At 35.6% G+C, this 20019-nt stretch overlaps 1 protein-coding gene across 3 annotated transcripts in view; it reads left to right on the top strand.

Annotated features, from left to right (window-relative positions):
• The window catches only part of LOC145967459 (kin of IRRE-like protein 1), a 372081-nt gene that overhangs the window by 333486 nt on the left and 18576 nt on the right, over positions 1–20019 (top strand). For all 3 annotated transcript variants that reach the window (XM_083092372.1, XM_083092371.1, XM_083092373.1), the window contains 3 exons: positions 1043–1173; positions 14248–14407; positions 18876–19175. In XM_083092372.1, the coding sequence (XP_082948498.1) occupies positions 1043–1173; positions 14248–14407; positions 18876–19175 (591 nt within the window). The remainder of the gene's footprint in view (positions 1–1042; positions 1174–14247; positions 14408–18875; positions 19176–20019) is intronic.

Here is a 20019-nt window from a genome sequence, read left to right as displayed (position 1 = left end):
ATCGTCTCGCGTTACTTATCGATCCGCGAGGTAACGAAAGGGAAAATCGAGTCTTTTTTTTGGTAATTTCTTCCTCCAATCCTTTTTTATATTAATGAACTTTGTCGTGATTTACAAAGGGAATGTGCCGGGCTATTGGACGGTAGCTCACTACGGTAGGGTTAAGTTCAGAAGGGTTGATGATAAGACCGGGAGATAAACCGACGTGATCAAGCTAATTAATACTATTTCGCGCGAGTAATGTGGTCCCAGGAAAAGAAAAGTCAACTCAGAAAGGCGGGGAATTTATTGCGATGAACGATAAGGTTCTGTTCTGAGAAAATACGCCGGGAAAGTAAATGGAAAAAGTCGAGAGGGAGAAAGAGAGAGAGGAAGAGAGAAAAGAGAGAAGGATCGGAGGGACTCGGTATGATTAAACTAATGTGCACGCAGTAAACGTCAGATACGAGAAGCAAATAAAAGGCTCGATCGTTGAGAGCCATTCGTAGCTGAGCTACGAGTAACATCTACGAGCTACCGTGGAAACGGGTGCGAGATATTATTGAGAGTCCCACGGGCAGGAGGAAAAATATCGGCGCTAATGGAGGCTGAAGATTATGCCACAGACGTAACTACGTATATCGACAGAAATCGAGATATTGTGCTACGAGTCCGGTAATGAAAATGGCGATTATGGCCGCTTTTATCGTGGTATTTACGATACCACGTATATCTTATCACGAAACGTCCGAATAAACAAAGTTTATCATTTTTATTTATCCGTTTTTATTTCATTTTCTATTCTCTAATAAATTTATAAATTTATTATTATATTATATAATTATATAATATTATAAAAATGAAATATGTTAATATCATATAATAATATTATTAATATTTTATTTTTTATAAAATTTTAATGCTAATGTCATTATTTTGATAAAAATAGAAAAATGATGAAAAATAGAAAGATAAAAAGATTGATACAGCAAAGTGTATGTAATCTTAAGATGTCATCAGCTGATGTACAATGTAGGAAGATTTTAATGTTTTATATTTGCAGATCCGCCGATAGTATCGTTAAACCTCGGATCAACCTTAAGCCCAGAGGACATTAAAGAAGGGGATGACGTGTACTTTGAGTGCCACATTAGAGCCAATCCCCCTTGGTCCAAGCTCGTCTGGATACATGACGTAAGAATATTTAAATATTTCTTTACATATATTATCTTCTTTCGTGCGACAATGTAACAATTAAAAATGCGCGTACAATGCTACGTAAATTTTATGCAATATTATTACTATACGAGAAAACTTACATAACGATTTCATCGATATGCGTAATGTTTTATATGTATATTGAGTGAAATTTTAAATTTTTATTTGCATGCTATGCAAATAAAATTGTCACGCGATGCGAGAATAAGAGATATTATGGCGTCGAAATATATTTTTGTAACAAAAATCTCTACCGTGAATTTTGTCTATTGTGCTCAAATTCTCGCAGAACTAATAATTTTATAGTTTCTTGTTTCACAATAACACATTACGAATTTATAATATATATTTTCATTGCATTATCAGTCAATATAATTTTTTTGAAATAATACGATAACAGATCAAGTAGTAAAGATTCAAGAATGAGAACAATTATTTCTCTTTTAGCGCTGTAAATACGATTCCGACTTTTAAAATTGCTTCATCACGTTTTAGTTTTGAGAAATTTGTGATGAAAATAAAGCAAAAACGGATTATATTAATATATGTATTTTATCATGTTATAACTACGGAATATGTGACATGTCAGAGAAGTTTCGTTGTTATTAAAGTTACATGTCTTGTTAGAACTTTCAGCCCTCAGAAGGAATTTGTTATATCATTTATGATTAATAAAATATTCGTTGTTAAATATAGAGTTTATTGCAGCAAAAGTTAATCATTGAAAATCCATCATAATTTGTAGTTTTTAAACTTGAGGATTTTTTAAGCCATTGAAAAACCAATATCAAATATCAAAATATCCACAAATCCAATATCCACAAATCCAATATCAAAATTGACATTAAAATCAATCGAAATCAATATGGCAAATAATTGATGATTAAATTAAAAATGATTGCACAAATTTATGTACATATTTGATAGACTTTTAATAATTTAATTTTCTCGTAATTTTCTTTCTTGCAATGGACTTTATATTTAACTATAAAAATCTTATTAACCTTAATCCAATAACAAATTTCCTTTGAGATCTGAAAGTTCTAATAATATAGTTAACTTGTTCAACACATTACATATCGTAATTGTAACATGATACAATACATTAAAATAGTACCTTTTTCAAATTTTAATCAAAAGTTTCTTAAAAACGATGGAGCAATTAGCAACCGGAGTAGTATTTAGCATTAAAAAATTATAGAAAACAATTACATTTTTTCATATATCTGAAAAGAAGTTATTTTTTGTCAAATTGTGTAATCAATGAAAATGTACACCATTTTATGAATTTTATAAAATATTAAATAAAATATCGAAACATAAAATCAACCGTACTAAATTAAATACAATTCACGAACCATCTTTCGTCCGTTCTCAGAGAAAATAAAAAGGATATTACGAGCATAAAGCGGAGTATCAAGACGTAACCAATGTTAGTCCCAGCTCATACGAAGTAGTTGCCTCCTGAGACCGCCTGCCTGCTTATTCTAGGCAGCGCCGCTACTTGAATTTCGAAACGCTACTCTGCCGTCGCGCATTGTGTATACACCTATCTACCTTACCTTAGTACGCGGCAATTGCAACGGAGTCGGAAGTTAAAGGAACGCTCCCAAGGTGTATTCGGGACGAGAGACTATCAGCGACAAACTTTGCCAGGGTGTATCGGTGGCAGCCACGAACGCGCACTTCCTGAATTCTAATCGTTCCAATCACGGGGGCTGCGAACTCGCGCGTATACGCGATACGACACGCCGATTACGAATGGCCGTGCATTGATAATTTTCCGACATGTCGTATCTCGATAACTTCCGCCGACGACGACGACGCGGACGGGAACGCGTTAACGAAATATAGAATTCGATTACACCCGAGCAAAGTTCAATCTCTCCCCAAACGTGGTCGGTTACGCGATTACGAACGGCTGCGCATTAATCTTGCCTCGACGTCGGAGGGGCTTCTCTTAACTTTCTAAACTCTCTCAAACAATATAAGGATATTCTCCCTTTCGAACAGTTCTATACAAACTTTGCAAAGATTATTATTTTATTGCGTGTTGACGACAAACGAGATGTACGACGGTGATCTGAATAGGATTCCACTCACAGATGCAGTTTAAGTTGCGGAATGATACAATTAAAATAGTTATTTTCATCAGGATCCTTTAATAATGTCCATGATTTTACCATATGCAATATAATAGAAATTAAAGACATCTTTTGAAGAATTATATAAAAATTTTATGAATAATAATAATTTATATATTCCTAATTATATTTATAAATAATTGGGTGATATTAATATATTTATAGAAATGTATTATATACTTTGAATAATCATAATTGTACTGTTTTTCCCTCTTTTTTGTTTATTTTAAATCGGCCTTGTTTGTTAAAATTTGATAACAATTTTACAATTTTGTCTAAAATTGTTTGCATTTTTTGAGTTATTAAGAAAAGAAAATAATATACGCACTTTCTTGGATCTTAAAGTAACAATCCAATAGCTGGTGAAAAATTGCGGGGTACGTAATTATATTACCATCGGTTAGCCGGAAATCTCCGTAGGGATGCGCGGCGATGATGCATTAGACTTTTCCGGGATCAGCCCAGCCTCATATCCCTTTCGTGTTCCGTCGCTCACTTTAACCCGGTTCATCCCCCTCCCCCTCGCTTCCTTTCGTCTTTTCGTTTCGTCGCTACGGCGACCTTTCGCCGTAGGATATACGTCGCGAAGGGCTGCAGGAAACGGGCTAACGGTGGGCGAGCAGCTGCTACCGCGTAAGAGATTTCCCTCGAAATTGCATCTTAAAAATATGATCCGACTTCATTCCGGAGGAAGAGCATCCGACTATCACGCAGTGTCGTCCCCATCCCTCTCCCCTTCCCCCGGCGTCTTTCCCTTCCGCGCGACTTCGTTTCCTCGCTCGCGGATAGCCTCCCGAGTCGAGCTTCGCTTACGAGCAAAACGATCCGCTCTTCTGGCTCACTAAGCTCCTCTCGTGGTCTTTGTACGTGCCTTTAAACGACGGATGGATTACCCAACTGAACTCGATTCGCGCCATTATCGGTGAAAAAGTGGATTTTAAAAAACTATCCGCGACTGCCGCGAAATTCCCCAATGATTTTATCAAAGTTCCGTAACGAAAGACGGGATACTTCTCGGGACATTTAAGTGGAAATGAACATCCAAGTTAATTTGTTTGACAGAAAATATCACTTTATTGAAATGATTTATTTGAAATGATTTTTTTTACATTACAAACTTATTCTTTTTTTCTAAATGAGAAATTATATATGCTTCTTGGTATATTATGTAAACACGTGTCGGATAATCAAGCGTTGCAACAGGAGAAATACATCATTGATCGATTTTCTCATTTTCCTCTTCTCATTGATTCGCGTATCTGTCGATTCTCAAACACTCTCACCTTTAGGCGTGTCATTGGAATGAATTTTCATGTTTCGCATTCGGTACACCAGAAACATTTCATTCGGTAGCGCCCCGGTCCCTTTCATTCATCCGGAAAGGTTTGCTTAGGAATTACAAGGGCCGATTGACACGTTCTATCTGCCAATCAATCCCGAGCTGGCAATCGAGTTTGGCGCTACCCGAGTCTTAGAAAAGCATTTCGGGCTGCTCTAGCAGCAGTAACCTTTCGAGTGGCAATCGTAAAGAGGAAGAAATCATAAACGAACGAAAGTCTGAGAAGAGGAGAAGGAGAGGAAACGAGCGAGAGAGGGATCGCAGAAAGGAATTCGAAAAGTGAGAAAGAAATGAGGAATAAGAAGAAAGAGGGACGAGAGGAATAAGAAGAAAAGGGGAAAGAAATCGAGAAGGCGAAAAAGAAATGAGAGGTGGCCGACATAATGGAGTGCAGTGATTAAGTCGGTTCTATCGTTCACCGGGACAATAGAGAAATTCTGTACCTACCTGCAGCATCGACGAGCCAATCGGCCGGTCCGGGTTTAAACGAAAGAGGGAGCCTGAAAGGATTCTCTCAACTCTTCATCTTTTCTCGCAGAGTGGATTGACCGAACGGACTGCCGGAAGGGCCTCCATTAATACCGTTGCCGTCGCGGACACGCAGAAAGATTGAGAATTTATCTCGACCTCTCCCCTTTTCGCGCCTACTCTTTTCATTTCCTTATGAAAAGACACGCTCGAATTTATCCTACATAGAAAGTCTCGGAATTGAAAATGTATACATAAAACGTAATTCCCTCTGATAGAATCCAAAGCTTCGAGGCATCAAGGCATCTTGGATTTATAAAACGGTTGAAAACGAAACATTTTTTTATGCTTTACTATGAATACTGGCGAATGAATCTTGCCAATGCAAAAATGGCGATATCGATCAAACTTGAGAAACTCCATGTCGCCTCGCCGCTACTCGACGTACTCATATCGACGTCGTGGCTTTTGTACACCGATTGGATCGCACGGGCGCGCTGAGAATAACGGCTTTCTCACGAATCGATCGAATGCATTTCCCTCTCACGTGAGATCCAGTTCGACGAGTTTGGATCTTAATGCAACGTGGGGTGCAGAGAGGGATCGAAAGATATTTGTGTGTGTGTTTGTATCTGTGCGTGTATGTGGGTCGATGGTTCCCGAGGAAGTGGATGCTAGCGTCGAATTTGGCGGGCCGTACATCAATCAATTTCACTACCATCGCGATCAAGGCGCGTCGGAATTCCCTCTAACAATAAGAGCGATTCCTCGGGACGGGACACGAAAGGGGAAAGGAGAGGTACGGATTCGTTTCGTACGATTTCGATCTCGCAATTTTTCGTTGAGAGAGATAAGACGATCCGGGCGGGGAATCAAGAGCGATAACCGATCGCGTAGTCACCTACGGTCTTTGCCTGGCACTTCCTAAAAAGAGCCCGATAGTCGGCAACTTTTTGAACAGCTGTTCGAAAGTTCTTCGTCGTGTTCCGCCGAAAGCCTCGACTACAATCTCGAATGCTATTGATTCTAATAATCGTTTCCAATGGAATTCGATACACCCGATTTACTGTCGTAAATTTTAGCGAGCTTTATTTGAAAATGCCAAAAATATTATATATGCTCAAATATTTATAATACACATGTAAAGCGCGTTTATTCTTGGATGGAATGTGTAAATCGATACACTGTTTCGAGAGCAGCCCATATAATATTCGGAAATAAATATATTTATAGATATCTTTGGACAACCCGTATAATAGCTGCAAACGTATGGAAATTTATTTAAATATCGAGGTGTAATTTTGTTGCGCAAAATTTTTATTATCTATTTCGGTTATTTATATACTTGAAATGTATTATATATAACGCGAATTTTTTTTAAATTTAAAGAGGATATATTATATATATTTTCAATTTCTTAACTTTTTGTAAAGAGTATATACTAAATATATTTTTTCTCTTTCCCTATCTTTTAATTTTTTAAAGACCGTATACCGTGTAAGTATATTTTCTATTTGCTCTTAACTTTTGAAGAATTGAAAATAAAAATAAAAATAAAGCCATCCTGCGCGGGAAATATTTCTTGCGAGAGTAAATCGAAAAAGATCCGCGTAATTGGTCGACCCAACGCCACGCAGTTTTCGCCATAATAAAATCGGCAACGCGCTATGAATATTCGATAACAATCTATCTATATACCTATGCGCGCAATCGAGATTGCTATTGCATTAGTGTGTTAAAATCAAAACGCAAACGATTTTGGCAAACAAGTGCCCGAGTATGCACTGCGCTCGCGCGACAAGCCTATCGATTGCATCGAAATTCGCGGATTATTACAGTCCTGATCCCGAATATATCGGACGAACGATGATCGAAGTGACGGTCGTGTTCCTGTGAAAGAGCAAAGAGTCTTCTAACCGCTTCGCGGTGAAAAATAAGCGGAATAAAAAGATCGCTGATGCTTTGAGGGGTAGCGGTCTGCCAAGAAGAGACGAAGCAAAAGGAGGAAGGAAGGAAGGAAGGAAGGGTTAAAGAGAAAAGGGAAGGAAGTATGGCCGCGGCTTGTTGGCAATTTTTCAAAGAATCAGTGCGCCGTCTGACCGGAATGAACGCTGCCCTCTTCTCCCCTCGGTCCTGAGAGGCCCTTTCTTTCCCTCAAGCTTGCTCCTTTTGCGTTCAACTATACGAAAGAGCGGAGCACTGAGAGGATCTCACATGCGACCGCACAGGATCCTCCTGTGATGGTTCTTGTGTTTAAAACCAGGCGGACATTCCTACGGGAGGCGATTTTCGTTTGAGGGACGCGAAGAAATTCGATAGATCCGAGAGACGATGCCAGAACGAAATTGGACGGATGGATCGTCCCGAGATTTCGTGGACCAACGAGGGTCGTCTTTGGCGCATTCCTCGAAATCGAATGTCGCGGGCGGAATGTCCTACTATCGATTCACGCGAGAGCTCCACGTGAGAAAAGAGTGCGAAGGGGATTCCCCTTCGGATAAGTGATATACGATCGCATCATTTTGTCTAGAGTCGTTAAAAAAGTAAAAAGATTTCGAACAGTGCGCGCGTACACATGTAAACACGAACGTACGCATAATTATTACGAAATTGATTTTATTTAATGCGCATCAATACCGTTACTTATAACGTCTTTCGGAAGATCGTTAGAAGCAAGATATCGAAGATGCATGGGGACGAGTATCATTAGCAGTTAGTGACGGTATTTCCTTTAGGCCGGCGATGCAATTAAGCTTGTCGATAGGTGGAAGGGTGTCAGCTGTCTGCGCTCGGGGAATGGACACAATGGGGAAGTTAGTTGATCTTCATTTATGGAGCAAACCCTATGAAACCTAATTATTGGAAGCGTAGTGCTCTCTCTCTCTCTCCCTCTCCCACCTTCTCTCTCTCTCTTCACTTCTAGTTTTGGGACTGACTGATCAAAGAGTCTCTGTTGCGTTCGCTACAATGTGCTGTATAACGAAATTAAATTTAATAACGTTGAGTCCAAAATGTCTCGCGTGATTGGAAGTACACGATTTTCGCTCGAAAAAATGTAATCGTTGTATAATCTCTACTCATCATATTACAGAAAGAATTTAACGTATATCTTGATTAATAAATTCCTTGAATTTTCAAATGTAGACGAGAATTCTCTAATTTATATATATATATAAATCTGCGAATATATATATCGTTTCGCATGTTTTACTTTATGAAAATTTAACTTTTAAACATCAATTTGAGTCTGCACTTTTTGGATAATGACATCTACTATCTCGTTTCTCTTTCTGTGATTCCAATATTTCCGTTACCGTCGAACGAAAATACGAATAATCGCGAACTAAGTTAAATTGGAACAAAATTACTAGCGCGAATCTACTTACACGAACAAATACAAGTACAGTAAGCGGAGGAAAAGTAGATTGGACAAGTAGAAGGAGGCGCGCAGGACGGATGGTGGCTCTTCGCAGAATGGCTCGGTCGCAAGAAAAGATAAACGAAAGTCAGGAGCTGACTACACAGGACGACACTCTCCATTCCGCCTCGTCGGGGACGACGACAGAGAAACGCGGACGGAAACGACGAAAGAACGGAATCGCGACTCGTGGGAACGGAAAGGTGGAGGCTGGGGGATTCGAATCGCGAAAGGAAACTTTAAACTTCGCTATCTCTACCGAAGCGAGAGTACGCAATGGGACCATACGTGTAAGCCGCCGCGATATCGATCAGCGTGTGGGAAATCTCCATCGTAGAGTGAGAGAATTACCTTTGATAGTGATTTTGGCCGATAAGCTTCGATGGTTCTCGTTTGACAAAGTGATATTAAATAAATCGTGATCGGATCGAGCAGTTTTATATTTTTAATTATTAAGAAACGACTGTCTATCGTTAAAAAATCGAAAAGAAGAATGATCTAATATGGTGGGAATAAATATTCAAGTAGACATCAAATAATAGATGAGAAATATACAGAAATAATTCCGATATTCTCTTTCTCTTCTTTTAGATTATTTTTAATGAGACAAACTTTTACAATTCTCGTTTTTTACATGTAAAAATATATAATTCTCGAATTCTCGTATTATCTCGAATTAGAAAAAAATATTATATATATAATTTTTAATTTAATTATCATGTATAATATAAATTAATATTCAAATGTCAATCTTAATATTAATATATATTTATATGTATAATTAAATATTAATTACAATATAAGTTTTATATATTTAACTGCGCACAAAAAAGAAATTCTTAAATACACGAGCTATAAATTGTAGGTTATAGATTATAATCTATATTATGGTAAAAAAACAACTTTTTAACGTCAAAAAATCGAAAAGAAGACTAAATAATTTAATATAGTGAGAAATAATGAGAAAAATATCCAAATAGAGATCGATAAGAGAGGATAATGTCAGGATTATTTTGTAAAATTATTGGACGTAGAATTTCAATGAGACACCTAGAAAGAAGGGAACGTAAGAACGTTGCCCATCAAAAATTCCTTCGCCGATCTTAACGAGGTACAACGTTTAACGAATCCTTTCCAAGCTTCGTCTCCTCGCCGCAAGTAAATCGAAGATAAACCTCGGGGTTTAACTGGGGCTTAACCTATGCTAAAGCGCGCTAAACCTCCTAGACTCGACCACATGGACGGCTGGTTACATAGATTACAATGCAGTTTAATTGAGTTACCGCGCTAATGGCTGCAAACACCACCTGTCCATTCATTGGATTTTTTTGCGCCCTCCCCTTTATTACTTTTTTTATATTACGTTTTATTGAAAAAAAAACATCTCTCGCATATCGCAGGAAATTAATTTAATCGTGCAAAAAAATTCTAGTATATATCAATTCATATGTTCGCCATATGAGTGGTTAAGTGCCCGAAATACCCTAATACATGTGCATCTCTTTGATATTTTATTTAATGTTTTATAAAGCATAGTTCATAATATGACAGAAATATGAAAAAATCGTATAGCTGTTTTTCTAAGTTTTTTACATCTGTATATACAGGGTGTCCCGAAACTAACGCTTGATATTTTAAAGGCAGATTCTCTGGCCAATTTAAAAACGATTTTTCCTCAGCGAAAATGTCGAGGGAGATCATTATTTTTTGCATATTCCCAATTTTTGTCATTATGTATCTTTCTAACTAAGCCTTAAATTAAAATTCTATTAAAGTAAACTCTACCTAAAATTAACTAAAGAATGTGACTTTATTAATATTTTATTCCCATAAGCCTTAGTTTGCGAGAAACCCTTTATTTTCAATCGTTTATAACTCGACTCTATTAGTGCCGCGACATTTTCGCTGAGGAAAAATCGTTTTTAAATTGGCCAGAGAATCTGCCTTTAAAATATCAAGCGTTAGTTTCGGGACACCCTGTATTTTAATTGAAATTATTTCTGATTAAATTCAATATTTAAGGGAGGGGAAAAAAGTAAGCTCTCGAATTGTGCGATTTATTCGTTTAACCTGACATATTTAACAATATGTCGCACGGTAACGGAAGGAGCGACTTTTATCGATATATCAATTAATCGTACAATTAAATATCTCGTCGCCAATATTGTGAAATCGCGCGTGCGAAAAGTACGATGAACGGTGGAATTTCGATAGAATGACGCCGCAACGCGAGCGTCATCGTGTCGAGCTGCCGAGATTATAAAACAATTGAATAAATCTACTCCCCATCGGGCGACATCCGCGGGAAAGAAACGTCCCGGCGGGATAGACAGAGAAGTGGAAGAAGAAATCTCTGAACTCTCCTCCCTCTCGCCTATATACCCCAACTTCTCCGAGATTCAAATGGCCTCGTTTCAAATCGATTTCGAATTATCTTCGGCGAGCGGATTCTGGCGGAACGAGAGAAAAGAGGGTCCGCCGGTGTAATGGAGGAAACGGTAGTGAGTAAGAGGTATGAGAACGAAATGGCGGAAAGGGTAAGAGGAGAGGTGAAGGGGAGGGGTGGAAGGGGGTGGGAAAAGAGTGAAAAACTTAAGGGACTTTTACTGGCCGAGAGAAAATGTTTGCCGGCGAGACAAAGACGTTCGACTGTCGCGTTTCTTCTCTGATTAAATAGGCAGGACCTATAGCTTTTTACGTAATGCACTATGACACAGGCGAGACTCTGTGAGATATTCTTCTTATAATCTCGCGCTTTCGTTCCTTTTTCCCGCGTATCGAACTTTCACAGCGTATTTCAACAAAGTAAAAGAAGAATCGAGAAATAGAATGAAGTAAAAATCTTTCTTAAACGTCTTTGTATATGTGTGTATACAGAGCGTTTGAGAAATAAATGGCTAAGGAGATTCTACCCACCATGAGAAAAAAAAAAGTTCTAGGAATATGAGTTCAGAACATTTTCTTCTTGTGTTATTTCTTAGATAATTTTTTCTTCAAAACTGTATATATGCAAGAAGAACAATTAATTTTTAAATAAAACTTGTAATTGTTTTAGAATTTTTATATTTTTTTACCAGTAAAATAATTGAAATATGTTAAAATATAATAATAACTTATGTATAATTTAATTTAATAATCATTAATTTTTAGAATTTAATAATAATAATTTATGTAGTTAAATTTAATAATTTTATATATATATATATATATATATATATATATATATAAAATTATTAAATTTAACTACATGAACAATTTATTTATTATAATCTGATTATAATTCCATAAAATCTTATGTTTAAAATATTTAGATGTCTTTTTGGCATAAAGAGCAAAATCTGAAAACAGGGAGATCTCTAAAAGAGATTTCTTTCATATTTTCGGAATATTTTAAATTCATATTTTATTTTAAGATGTTTTTAATCCTGAAATAATTCTGGAATATATATATATATATATATAAGTCATTCTCGAATTTCAATAACAAAAATTTTTATAGAAATAAATAATAAAATAATTCTATTATTGAAATTCGAGAATAACTCTTGATAATGTAATTACTATTTTAATAATAGTTTTTGATAATCAACTTTATAATTATACATTGCACGCGCGAATTTCACATTGCGCCAGCAACTAGCCCGTAAATTAGGTAGTAGACGGCGGTCGCAGAACTTTTGAAGGCCCGGCCTGCCTCTCGCCTGATTAAGCGGTTCGGCCTGCATTTGGCAACGGCAAACGACGCCAGTGTATGCGCCGACTCTAGCTACTTGTTGGCCCTGACATGCGGCTGTTCCACTACGCGAGTTCGTTCCCGGTTGCAAGTTTCAGCGGAGTACGATATTAGCACTAGCATTTGTCCCGCCTCTCATTTTGTCGCGAAAACAGGGACAGAGTAAGACATAATATGCTGCTCACCCTTTCGTAGTTAATTAAACCGACAGATTTGTTATGGTGACATGTAACCATGCGGCGGCTCCTTTCGCGACTGCTGAAACTGTTTAAACCATATTTCGTCGCGCACCTTGGTACATCTCTAGAATAGCATAATAGCAGAATATATATATTCATTAGTCCTTAATGTTAATGTTAACATACGATGTTTGAACGGCAATTGATCAAATGAAACTTGATTTTCCTTCGCGAAAATACCGAGAGGACTCGTTATCCGTTCCAATTTCGCGATCTTCAATATTCGATTCAATTAAAGAGTAAAATTATAATTGAATCGAAAAATATAAGGAAAGAAGAAAAAATATTTCGTTCTTATTAATTTTTATTTTATGTCTTTTTACTATACAACGAAAATTTGCGATCGCTATGATCTGGAATATCAATGATGTATCTCGTAAAAATGTAAATAGAAGAAAAACACAAAATATTTTTTTTTCATAAAATACAATTTTTATGAAAAAATAACAAGCCTTGTTTTTTATCAAAAATTTTTTTTTTTCTTCAAATATTTAACATTTTTATATTTTGATTATTGCAAGTTGATTTTTTTTTAATTTTTTAGATTATATATTCGGACTAATCATCACATTATTTTAAATGTATTCCGGCAAAATTTCAATTGGCTATAGAGTTATATAATTATTATTTTTAATTAAGTAAATTCTCTAAAACAAATCAAAATTGAGTTCAAATGAATTGTCTTCATTATAGATACAAAAACAGAGTTTGTAATTTTATAAAATTTTTTAAATTTTGTAATCACTATTTTAATATAATAAAAAAACTAAAGTTCTTACTTTAATGAATTGATAAAATTTTTGCTATTAAAATAGAAAGACGTATCAAATATGACATAATTCGGATAATTTTTAATTAAATATAATAAAGATTTTTGTTATGTAATCTAACTGAAAATTATACGAATTATCGTGCTTGACATGTATAATTTGCCGTAAAGTTCTCATTAATTCATTAAAATTATTTTCAAAAAGGAATAAATTGAAAAATTTTAGTTCTTCTTTTATCATATTAACAAAAAATATGAAGAAAAATAATATTATATTTTAAAAAATACTGAAAAAAAGAATCAATTAATTTTTTTCAACATTTACTTTTTATTAGAAAGAAACGATTTTTTTACATTTCTACCCTTTAGATGTATAAAGTACGACATGCAAACAGTAATAGTCCTTTTTGTGCGCGCAGACTCTTGATGACCCTCGTTATACGAATACGACTCGTTACCTTGTTCGAGTTGTAACAGTGTTATATTGCACGTGCAACAGTATTATGTATATGCTCCTTCGTAATCTCTTGCAAGATACTTCTCCTCTTTGTCTTTCTCGCGGTCGTAAAAGTGCTCGGTCTACTCGGTGGTGACATCCCTTGGAAAGGGAAAAAAAAGAAATGACACGATAACGAACGGTCGTAACAGACAGGAAGACATCGCTGCGGCCGCGCTTATCTCTAATTTATCGTGAAATTAAAAAGTAACGAGAAATGAAATCGCGCGGTCGATCTCGCGGCAGGACAAGTCCTCTCGCGGGGAAAACGAAGTTGCTGCTTCTCTCTTAGACATTTATATGATAAATACATACATCTCTTTGTATTGTATGGCTATAATTTAGAAATTATATATATATATATATATATGTGTGTGTGTGTGTGTGTGTATCGTGTTTTTTACCGTATCGAATTTATCCAAAATCGTTTCTTTTTCTTTGCAGAATCAAATCCTGGCGCATAACACATCGGCAAGGATTATCTGGTCAAATCAGAGTCTCGTCTTGCAAAGCGTGACAAGAAGCAGCGCCGGTCGTTACGTTTGCGCGGCAACAAATGATCTGAACGAGACGCGTAGCGAGCCGTTGCATTTTCGAGTTAAATGTAAGTAAAGTGTATGATTATTTATTTGTTTATTGACGGGAACAATAAAAAACTCTTTAACGAATAAGTATATGAAATGGTTACAAGTGAGTTGGTTGTAGAATTATATAAAATATAAAAAAATATGATATATTCTCTCTTAAATGGAATTATTATTACTGATGAGATGTGGTTTCAGTTATAGCATTAGAAACAAAAAATGTAATTTTACTTTTGGAGAAAAACCAATTAGTGATTTTTCAACAAAATATTTATTATGTAAATAGATAGTGAAATACTTACTGATTTTTGATGAGATTTACGATAAATTGTCACAGAATCTTGCTTTAATCAGTGACATTTTCATTCATTCAATTTAGGAAAAGAGAAAACAAAATGAAAAATATATAAAAATTGAATAAATATAATATGTATTAAATATATATAATATATATAAAACATATAATAGAGAGAGATAACATAGGTAAATATAGAAATATCATTTTCAATATTTTAAAATTAATTCGAAGAAATGTACGAATATTAATAACTGGAAAGTGGAGATAAATTATTGGAGATTAAAAACTAAAAGCAAGATATTAGAAATTATAAATTATTCTCGACAAAAAAGGACTTTTGGAAAAGAGTGATTGGATAATCTTTCATTATCGCGCATCAACATGCAATGAAAAAATTAGAAATAATGAGAAATTATAAATTGCACTCGAGAATCGTTTGTTCTATAATAACACCGATTTCTATTTTCGACCGATTTAATCTGCCGATCGTATCTGCCTGCTCAATAAATGTATATATGTATATATGTACATATATGTGTACATATATTAACCCAGGCGCCGCGTACATCTCGGAAATCACATTCGGTATGAATATTTCAAGAGTCCTTAGCGCCAGCTACATTTTTTAAACCCAATTCCCGGGTTATGGTCGACTGTCGGCGCGGAAGGTGCTCTGAATTTCGTGAAAGGAGTGATTCGTAGCATACCTAGGAATAAGGCGGGACCACGTGCACGCGGTTCTCGCTCTAGCGTACGAATTACCAAAGCGGTACTTCCTTCGCGCAAGTAAGGAAGCTTTTCTACGGGAGAGAAGCATGAAAGGACTCGCGTAGTTCTCTTGGAGAACGCACAATTTGCGAGATATTTGGGAAGATCCAAATTTCAGTTTGAAAATTACGAAGCGCTGCCGCTAGCTTTAGAAAGTTTCTGAAATCTTCGCGAGAATATAATGCTCGCGGTTAATATAAAAATTTTTTTTTTCAATATATTAAAATAAGATTTTATAATTTTTTGAGAGATTATAAATTGAATTTATTATTAATTTCTTAACTCGTTAAATTTAATTTATTTTGACGAATTTCGTAAAAGTATAACTCGACGATTCACGAAACGAGTTTGATTTGATCCTAATAAGACTGTTCTAAAATAATCAGCACGCAAGAGATATTTAATACGAAGTCCTGACGGCGCTTTCACGAGTTCCAATTCCGCAGACAAGCGCGATCCTCAATATATTTAACTATGGATCGTGACGACCTCGTAAAGGTAGAGGAAATAGTCTCGCATATAAGCGACCATCTCGCAAGTACTCTCAAGAAATCGAAATCGGGAATTGTTTCGGTGGTTTATTTTCTTGGATATATTACATAGCATTGTGTTTGGAAAGAGGAAATAACGTTTGGTTTATGCTATCGACACTATCGTAATATAATAGAATTTAGAGGTCGGACACAAATGTTAAGTGAATTTAAAGGAAATATGGCAAAGGCGATTCGATACATATTCATTTATTTTCTGTCACTATATAACACACATACACACGCATATACATATAATAATATTAAAAATATAAAAAAATGTTTATATAAGTAAAGAAACTCTTGACAACTTATCGGTAGAGTTTTTATTTTTTTAAAGTGACAGTCTTGATATTTTATAAGTATTGTAGTATTTTCACATAAAATTCTTATATTTTTTATTATACTTTAATTACATACATGTAAATAATATTTTCGTTGCATAAAAGCGTAGTAAATTATTTTCAATTTATCTATAATAAAGTTTATAACTCGCGCTCTTTAAAATTGCTCGGTAAAATTGCTTCAACTTGTAAGTTTTATTCACAAAGTTGATAGTCTACGTTATCAATTAATTATAAATACTGTACAAAATCATCGTTAAACATCAAAAAGCATACCGATTTTAGCGATATACTTGGTAATCGAATATTATACACGCGCGGCGATATAAAATTGAACGATATTAATTAATGGCTATAACGAAATCGTTTTGTTACTTTTTGATGCATAAATGTTAATTAAATTTCACTTAATTGAAATCGTGCTGTAGTTACGCAGTATCGTATTTCTCTTTTTCTCTCTCAAAATACGATTTATTATTAATTTTAAACCATTCAATTCATTGTACAGCCAGAGAGCCTACACATGTGACATGTAATTCAATATATGACATATTTATTTTATTTAATATTAACAATTTACATTTTTTAATCTTTAAAATATCTTTAAAATATAAACATAAAATACAATACAAATATACAAATAATATTTTTTATTCTCTTCAGGTAAATAGTAATTTTAATTATCGTACACTCATCAATAGAGCCAATTATCATTTTTCCGATATTATGATTACTATAATGCTATAATGTTCTTATTTTGATCCTTATTTAATGATAAATGTACGTGCAGTAAAGTGCAGTGTGTAGATTACGATTACGAGTTGGTTTAATGCGGATATCGTTCGCATAAATCATCGTGTACTTTATTTACACGTCGTAAATAAAATCCATTATTGTGTGTCGCGCGTTTACTTTTATATCGTAAAATTTCTCTCAGTGCCGCATTTATTTCGCGTCCACTTGTGTCCGGGCTAAAAAGTCATGATCAAAGTTCAAATACGAGACAATTGAAAATATCGCAGCAAGAAATAAGGCCAATAACGCTTAAATATACACGGCATTTAAATTCAATATCAAATCGTTAAAAAGCCATCGCTGCATTACGGCTATATCATCGAAAATTAATATCAATTGCTTGTCTTGCGCAATCGAGTTACAATAGGAAATCTACCGTAATTATGAACATAATAAAGCAGAAAAGTCTGCGATAAAAGTGATACATTCAAAAGCGCGAGAGATCCGCGGATTTAATAACGAATACTTTCAACCTGACCGGTTAAATATAAGCTTTTGAATCTGGATTTATACTCGTTTATATATATATATTTTTCGCCGGTCGCGAGTAGCATTATACATCAGCATTTCGATCTTTGTTCCGATTGTCGCGTAATATCAATTTTGTCCCAGAAAGACATCTCGTTCAGCGTTACACGATAACGCGCGTACACGTCCCTCTTTCTCTCCTCGCCCTTTTCGGAGACGAAGAGACGAATGGAGACAAAGGGAGGCGGAGATAAACGCAGATAAATTGGAACTCAGATATATATCGTTGCGAGGAAAGACTAAGGCAGGAGGGAGAAAGAGACAGTAGACCTTTTTTGCATAACTCTCGTGTTGATAAAACGATTTCACCGTCGGTTACACGCCAGGACCCTACCCCTCTTCGTGACAAAACGTCGAGGCGTGTCGGAAAAATCGTCCGTACGATATCGCTGTCGTTTGCGTGTTTTCCCAGATGTAGCCGCGATATGTGGGTCATCATTGGCATATCGTCAGAAACGGGAGAAATCTCCCGTTCGTGTACAGATAACGCCGAGACGGTGCCCGGATCTCCTCGCTCGCTTTGCATTTCGCTTTATCTCGCGGCTTTTTTCCCCTCGGAAAGATCTCCTTTTCTTCCATCTTCCGATATTACTAGAATGACATAAAATAACACGTACGGCGCTATCGCTGGAATGGATTATTCTCGCATTAATAATAAACACGTGATAATTTATTATACTTTTTTTCGCAAAGTCTAGACTCGCGTTGGAATCGGAGTTGAGCTAATCTATTAAATATACATTAATAGCGATAGAATTAAATATATTAATAATAATTAATTTCTTTTCTATTAATGTTAAATACATTAATAACAATAAATATTCTTTGTTATTTTTTTATTAGTATTTATGCAAACATGTAAAACAACCAATCACATCTTAAAACGTGCAGCGATTAAAATTTTCGAATCTTCGAGGGAAAAAGAGCAAGAAGAACAGCTGATATTTAATTTACATCCTTTTCTATCATTGTGCGCCAATTTTCCATCGCATTTTGCGAAATTAAATTGTCATGCATAGAGATCTCTCTTTCTCCTGATCCGTAAAATTTGAAGACGTTAGCTCTTGGGAAATTTCAGAGATCTCGATTAATTGTCATAAATTCCGCGAATCCTGCGATAAATTCCGGCAGCGTCAAAGGCTTCGAGACGCTTGGCGGAAGAGGACCTGGTTCTCCTCTCGCCCTCCTCTTGCGGCACGTAATAAATCGATAACTCTGCTTACAGTCGCGCCGGTATGCAAGGAGGACCGGATCATAGTGGTCGGCGCGTCGAGGGGCGAGTCGCTCGACATCGCTTGTAGGGTCGAGGCTGATCCGCCGGCGCACAATTTCCGGTGGAAATTCAACAACAGCGGCGAGACCCTGGAGGTAGCACCTGGTAGGTTCTCCATGGAGAAGTCGAGCGGCGTCAGCGTGCTGAGATACACGCCGACCAGCGAGCTGGATTACGGTACACTCTCATGCTGGGCGGACAATCTCGTCGGTACCCAATCCAGGCCGTGTCTATTCCAGCTGGTAGCAGCCGGTGAGTGTGCACGATAAACTACGTGTGATGTTCAAGAGGCATTTTATTCCGGCGGACTTCTTCCGGAATTGCGTTTCGTAATCGAATACGGTATATATTGACGTGACAAAGCTTTTATTAATCGATCAGTGTCCTTTTAGTTGAATGTAATTGTATCTCTGTAAGAAAGCGCTACGGAAATTCAATTGAAATCCAGATTCGAAATAGTTGAGAATTATTTGTTTTATCCCTTGTACTTTTATTTATTCTCGAGTATCTCGAAGATTAAAAGCGGAAGAAGCATCCTTTATATATATTTAAAGCTGCTATTTGTTTGGAAGGAGTACGTTATTGGATTATGGATAATTAAATTACAGAGACAGTCGACATATTTGTTTGAAACTCCAGAATGAAAAGAAATTCCAAGTGTTTGAGAAAAAAGACACTTACATATATAAATAAATAAAGATATAAAAAGATGACTAAAATATGGGATGCAATTTTTAAGGATGTTTTGTACTTATTTTCAGAATATTGAGAATTTAATGAAAATTGTACAGAATGTCCTTACATATGTTTAAAATCTTCAGTACAATTTTTAAATCGATTCACTAAAGCGTTCACAAGTTATAAGGATTTTAATTTGCACCGAATTAACATGTGTTCTTATGGGAAACGTATAATCACGTCGATTCAAATGACAAAAACACATGGAAATAATATTCAGAATTTGTTTAAAATTTGCAAAAGTGTAGTTTAGATACAGAGGAAATATTTGGACAAATAATATTATACAATTACTAACTGGTTAAAAAGATATTAAATATAATTCAATGAAATTAGCCATGTATCTGACACGAGGCGA

This window comes from Camponotus vicinus, unplaced genomic scaffold, assembly GCF_025532165.1.
Source record: "Camponotus vicinus isolate PSW18456_S1 unplaced genomic scaffold, iyCamVici1.0 SCAF_2, whole genome shotgun sequence".
Taxonomy (NCBI): Eukaryota; Metazoa; Arthropoda; class Insecta; order Hymenoptera; family Formicidae; genus Camponotus; species Camponotus vicinus.
This window is presented reverse-complemented; position numbering and strand designations above follow the sequence as displayed.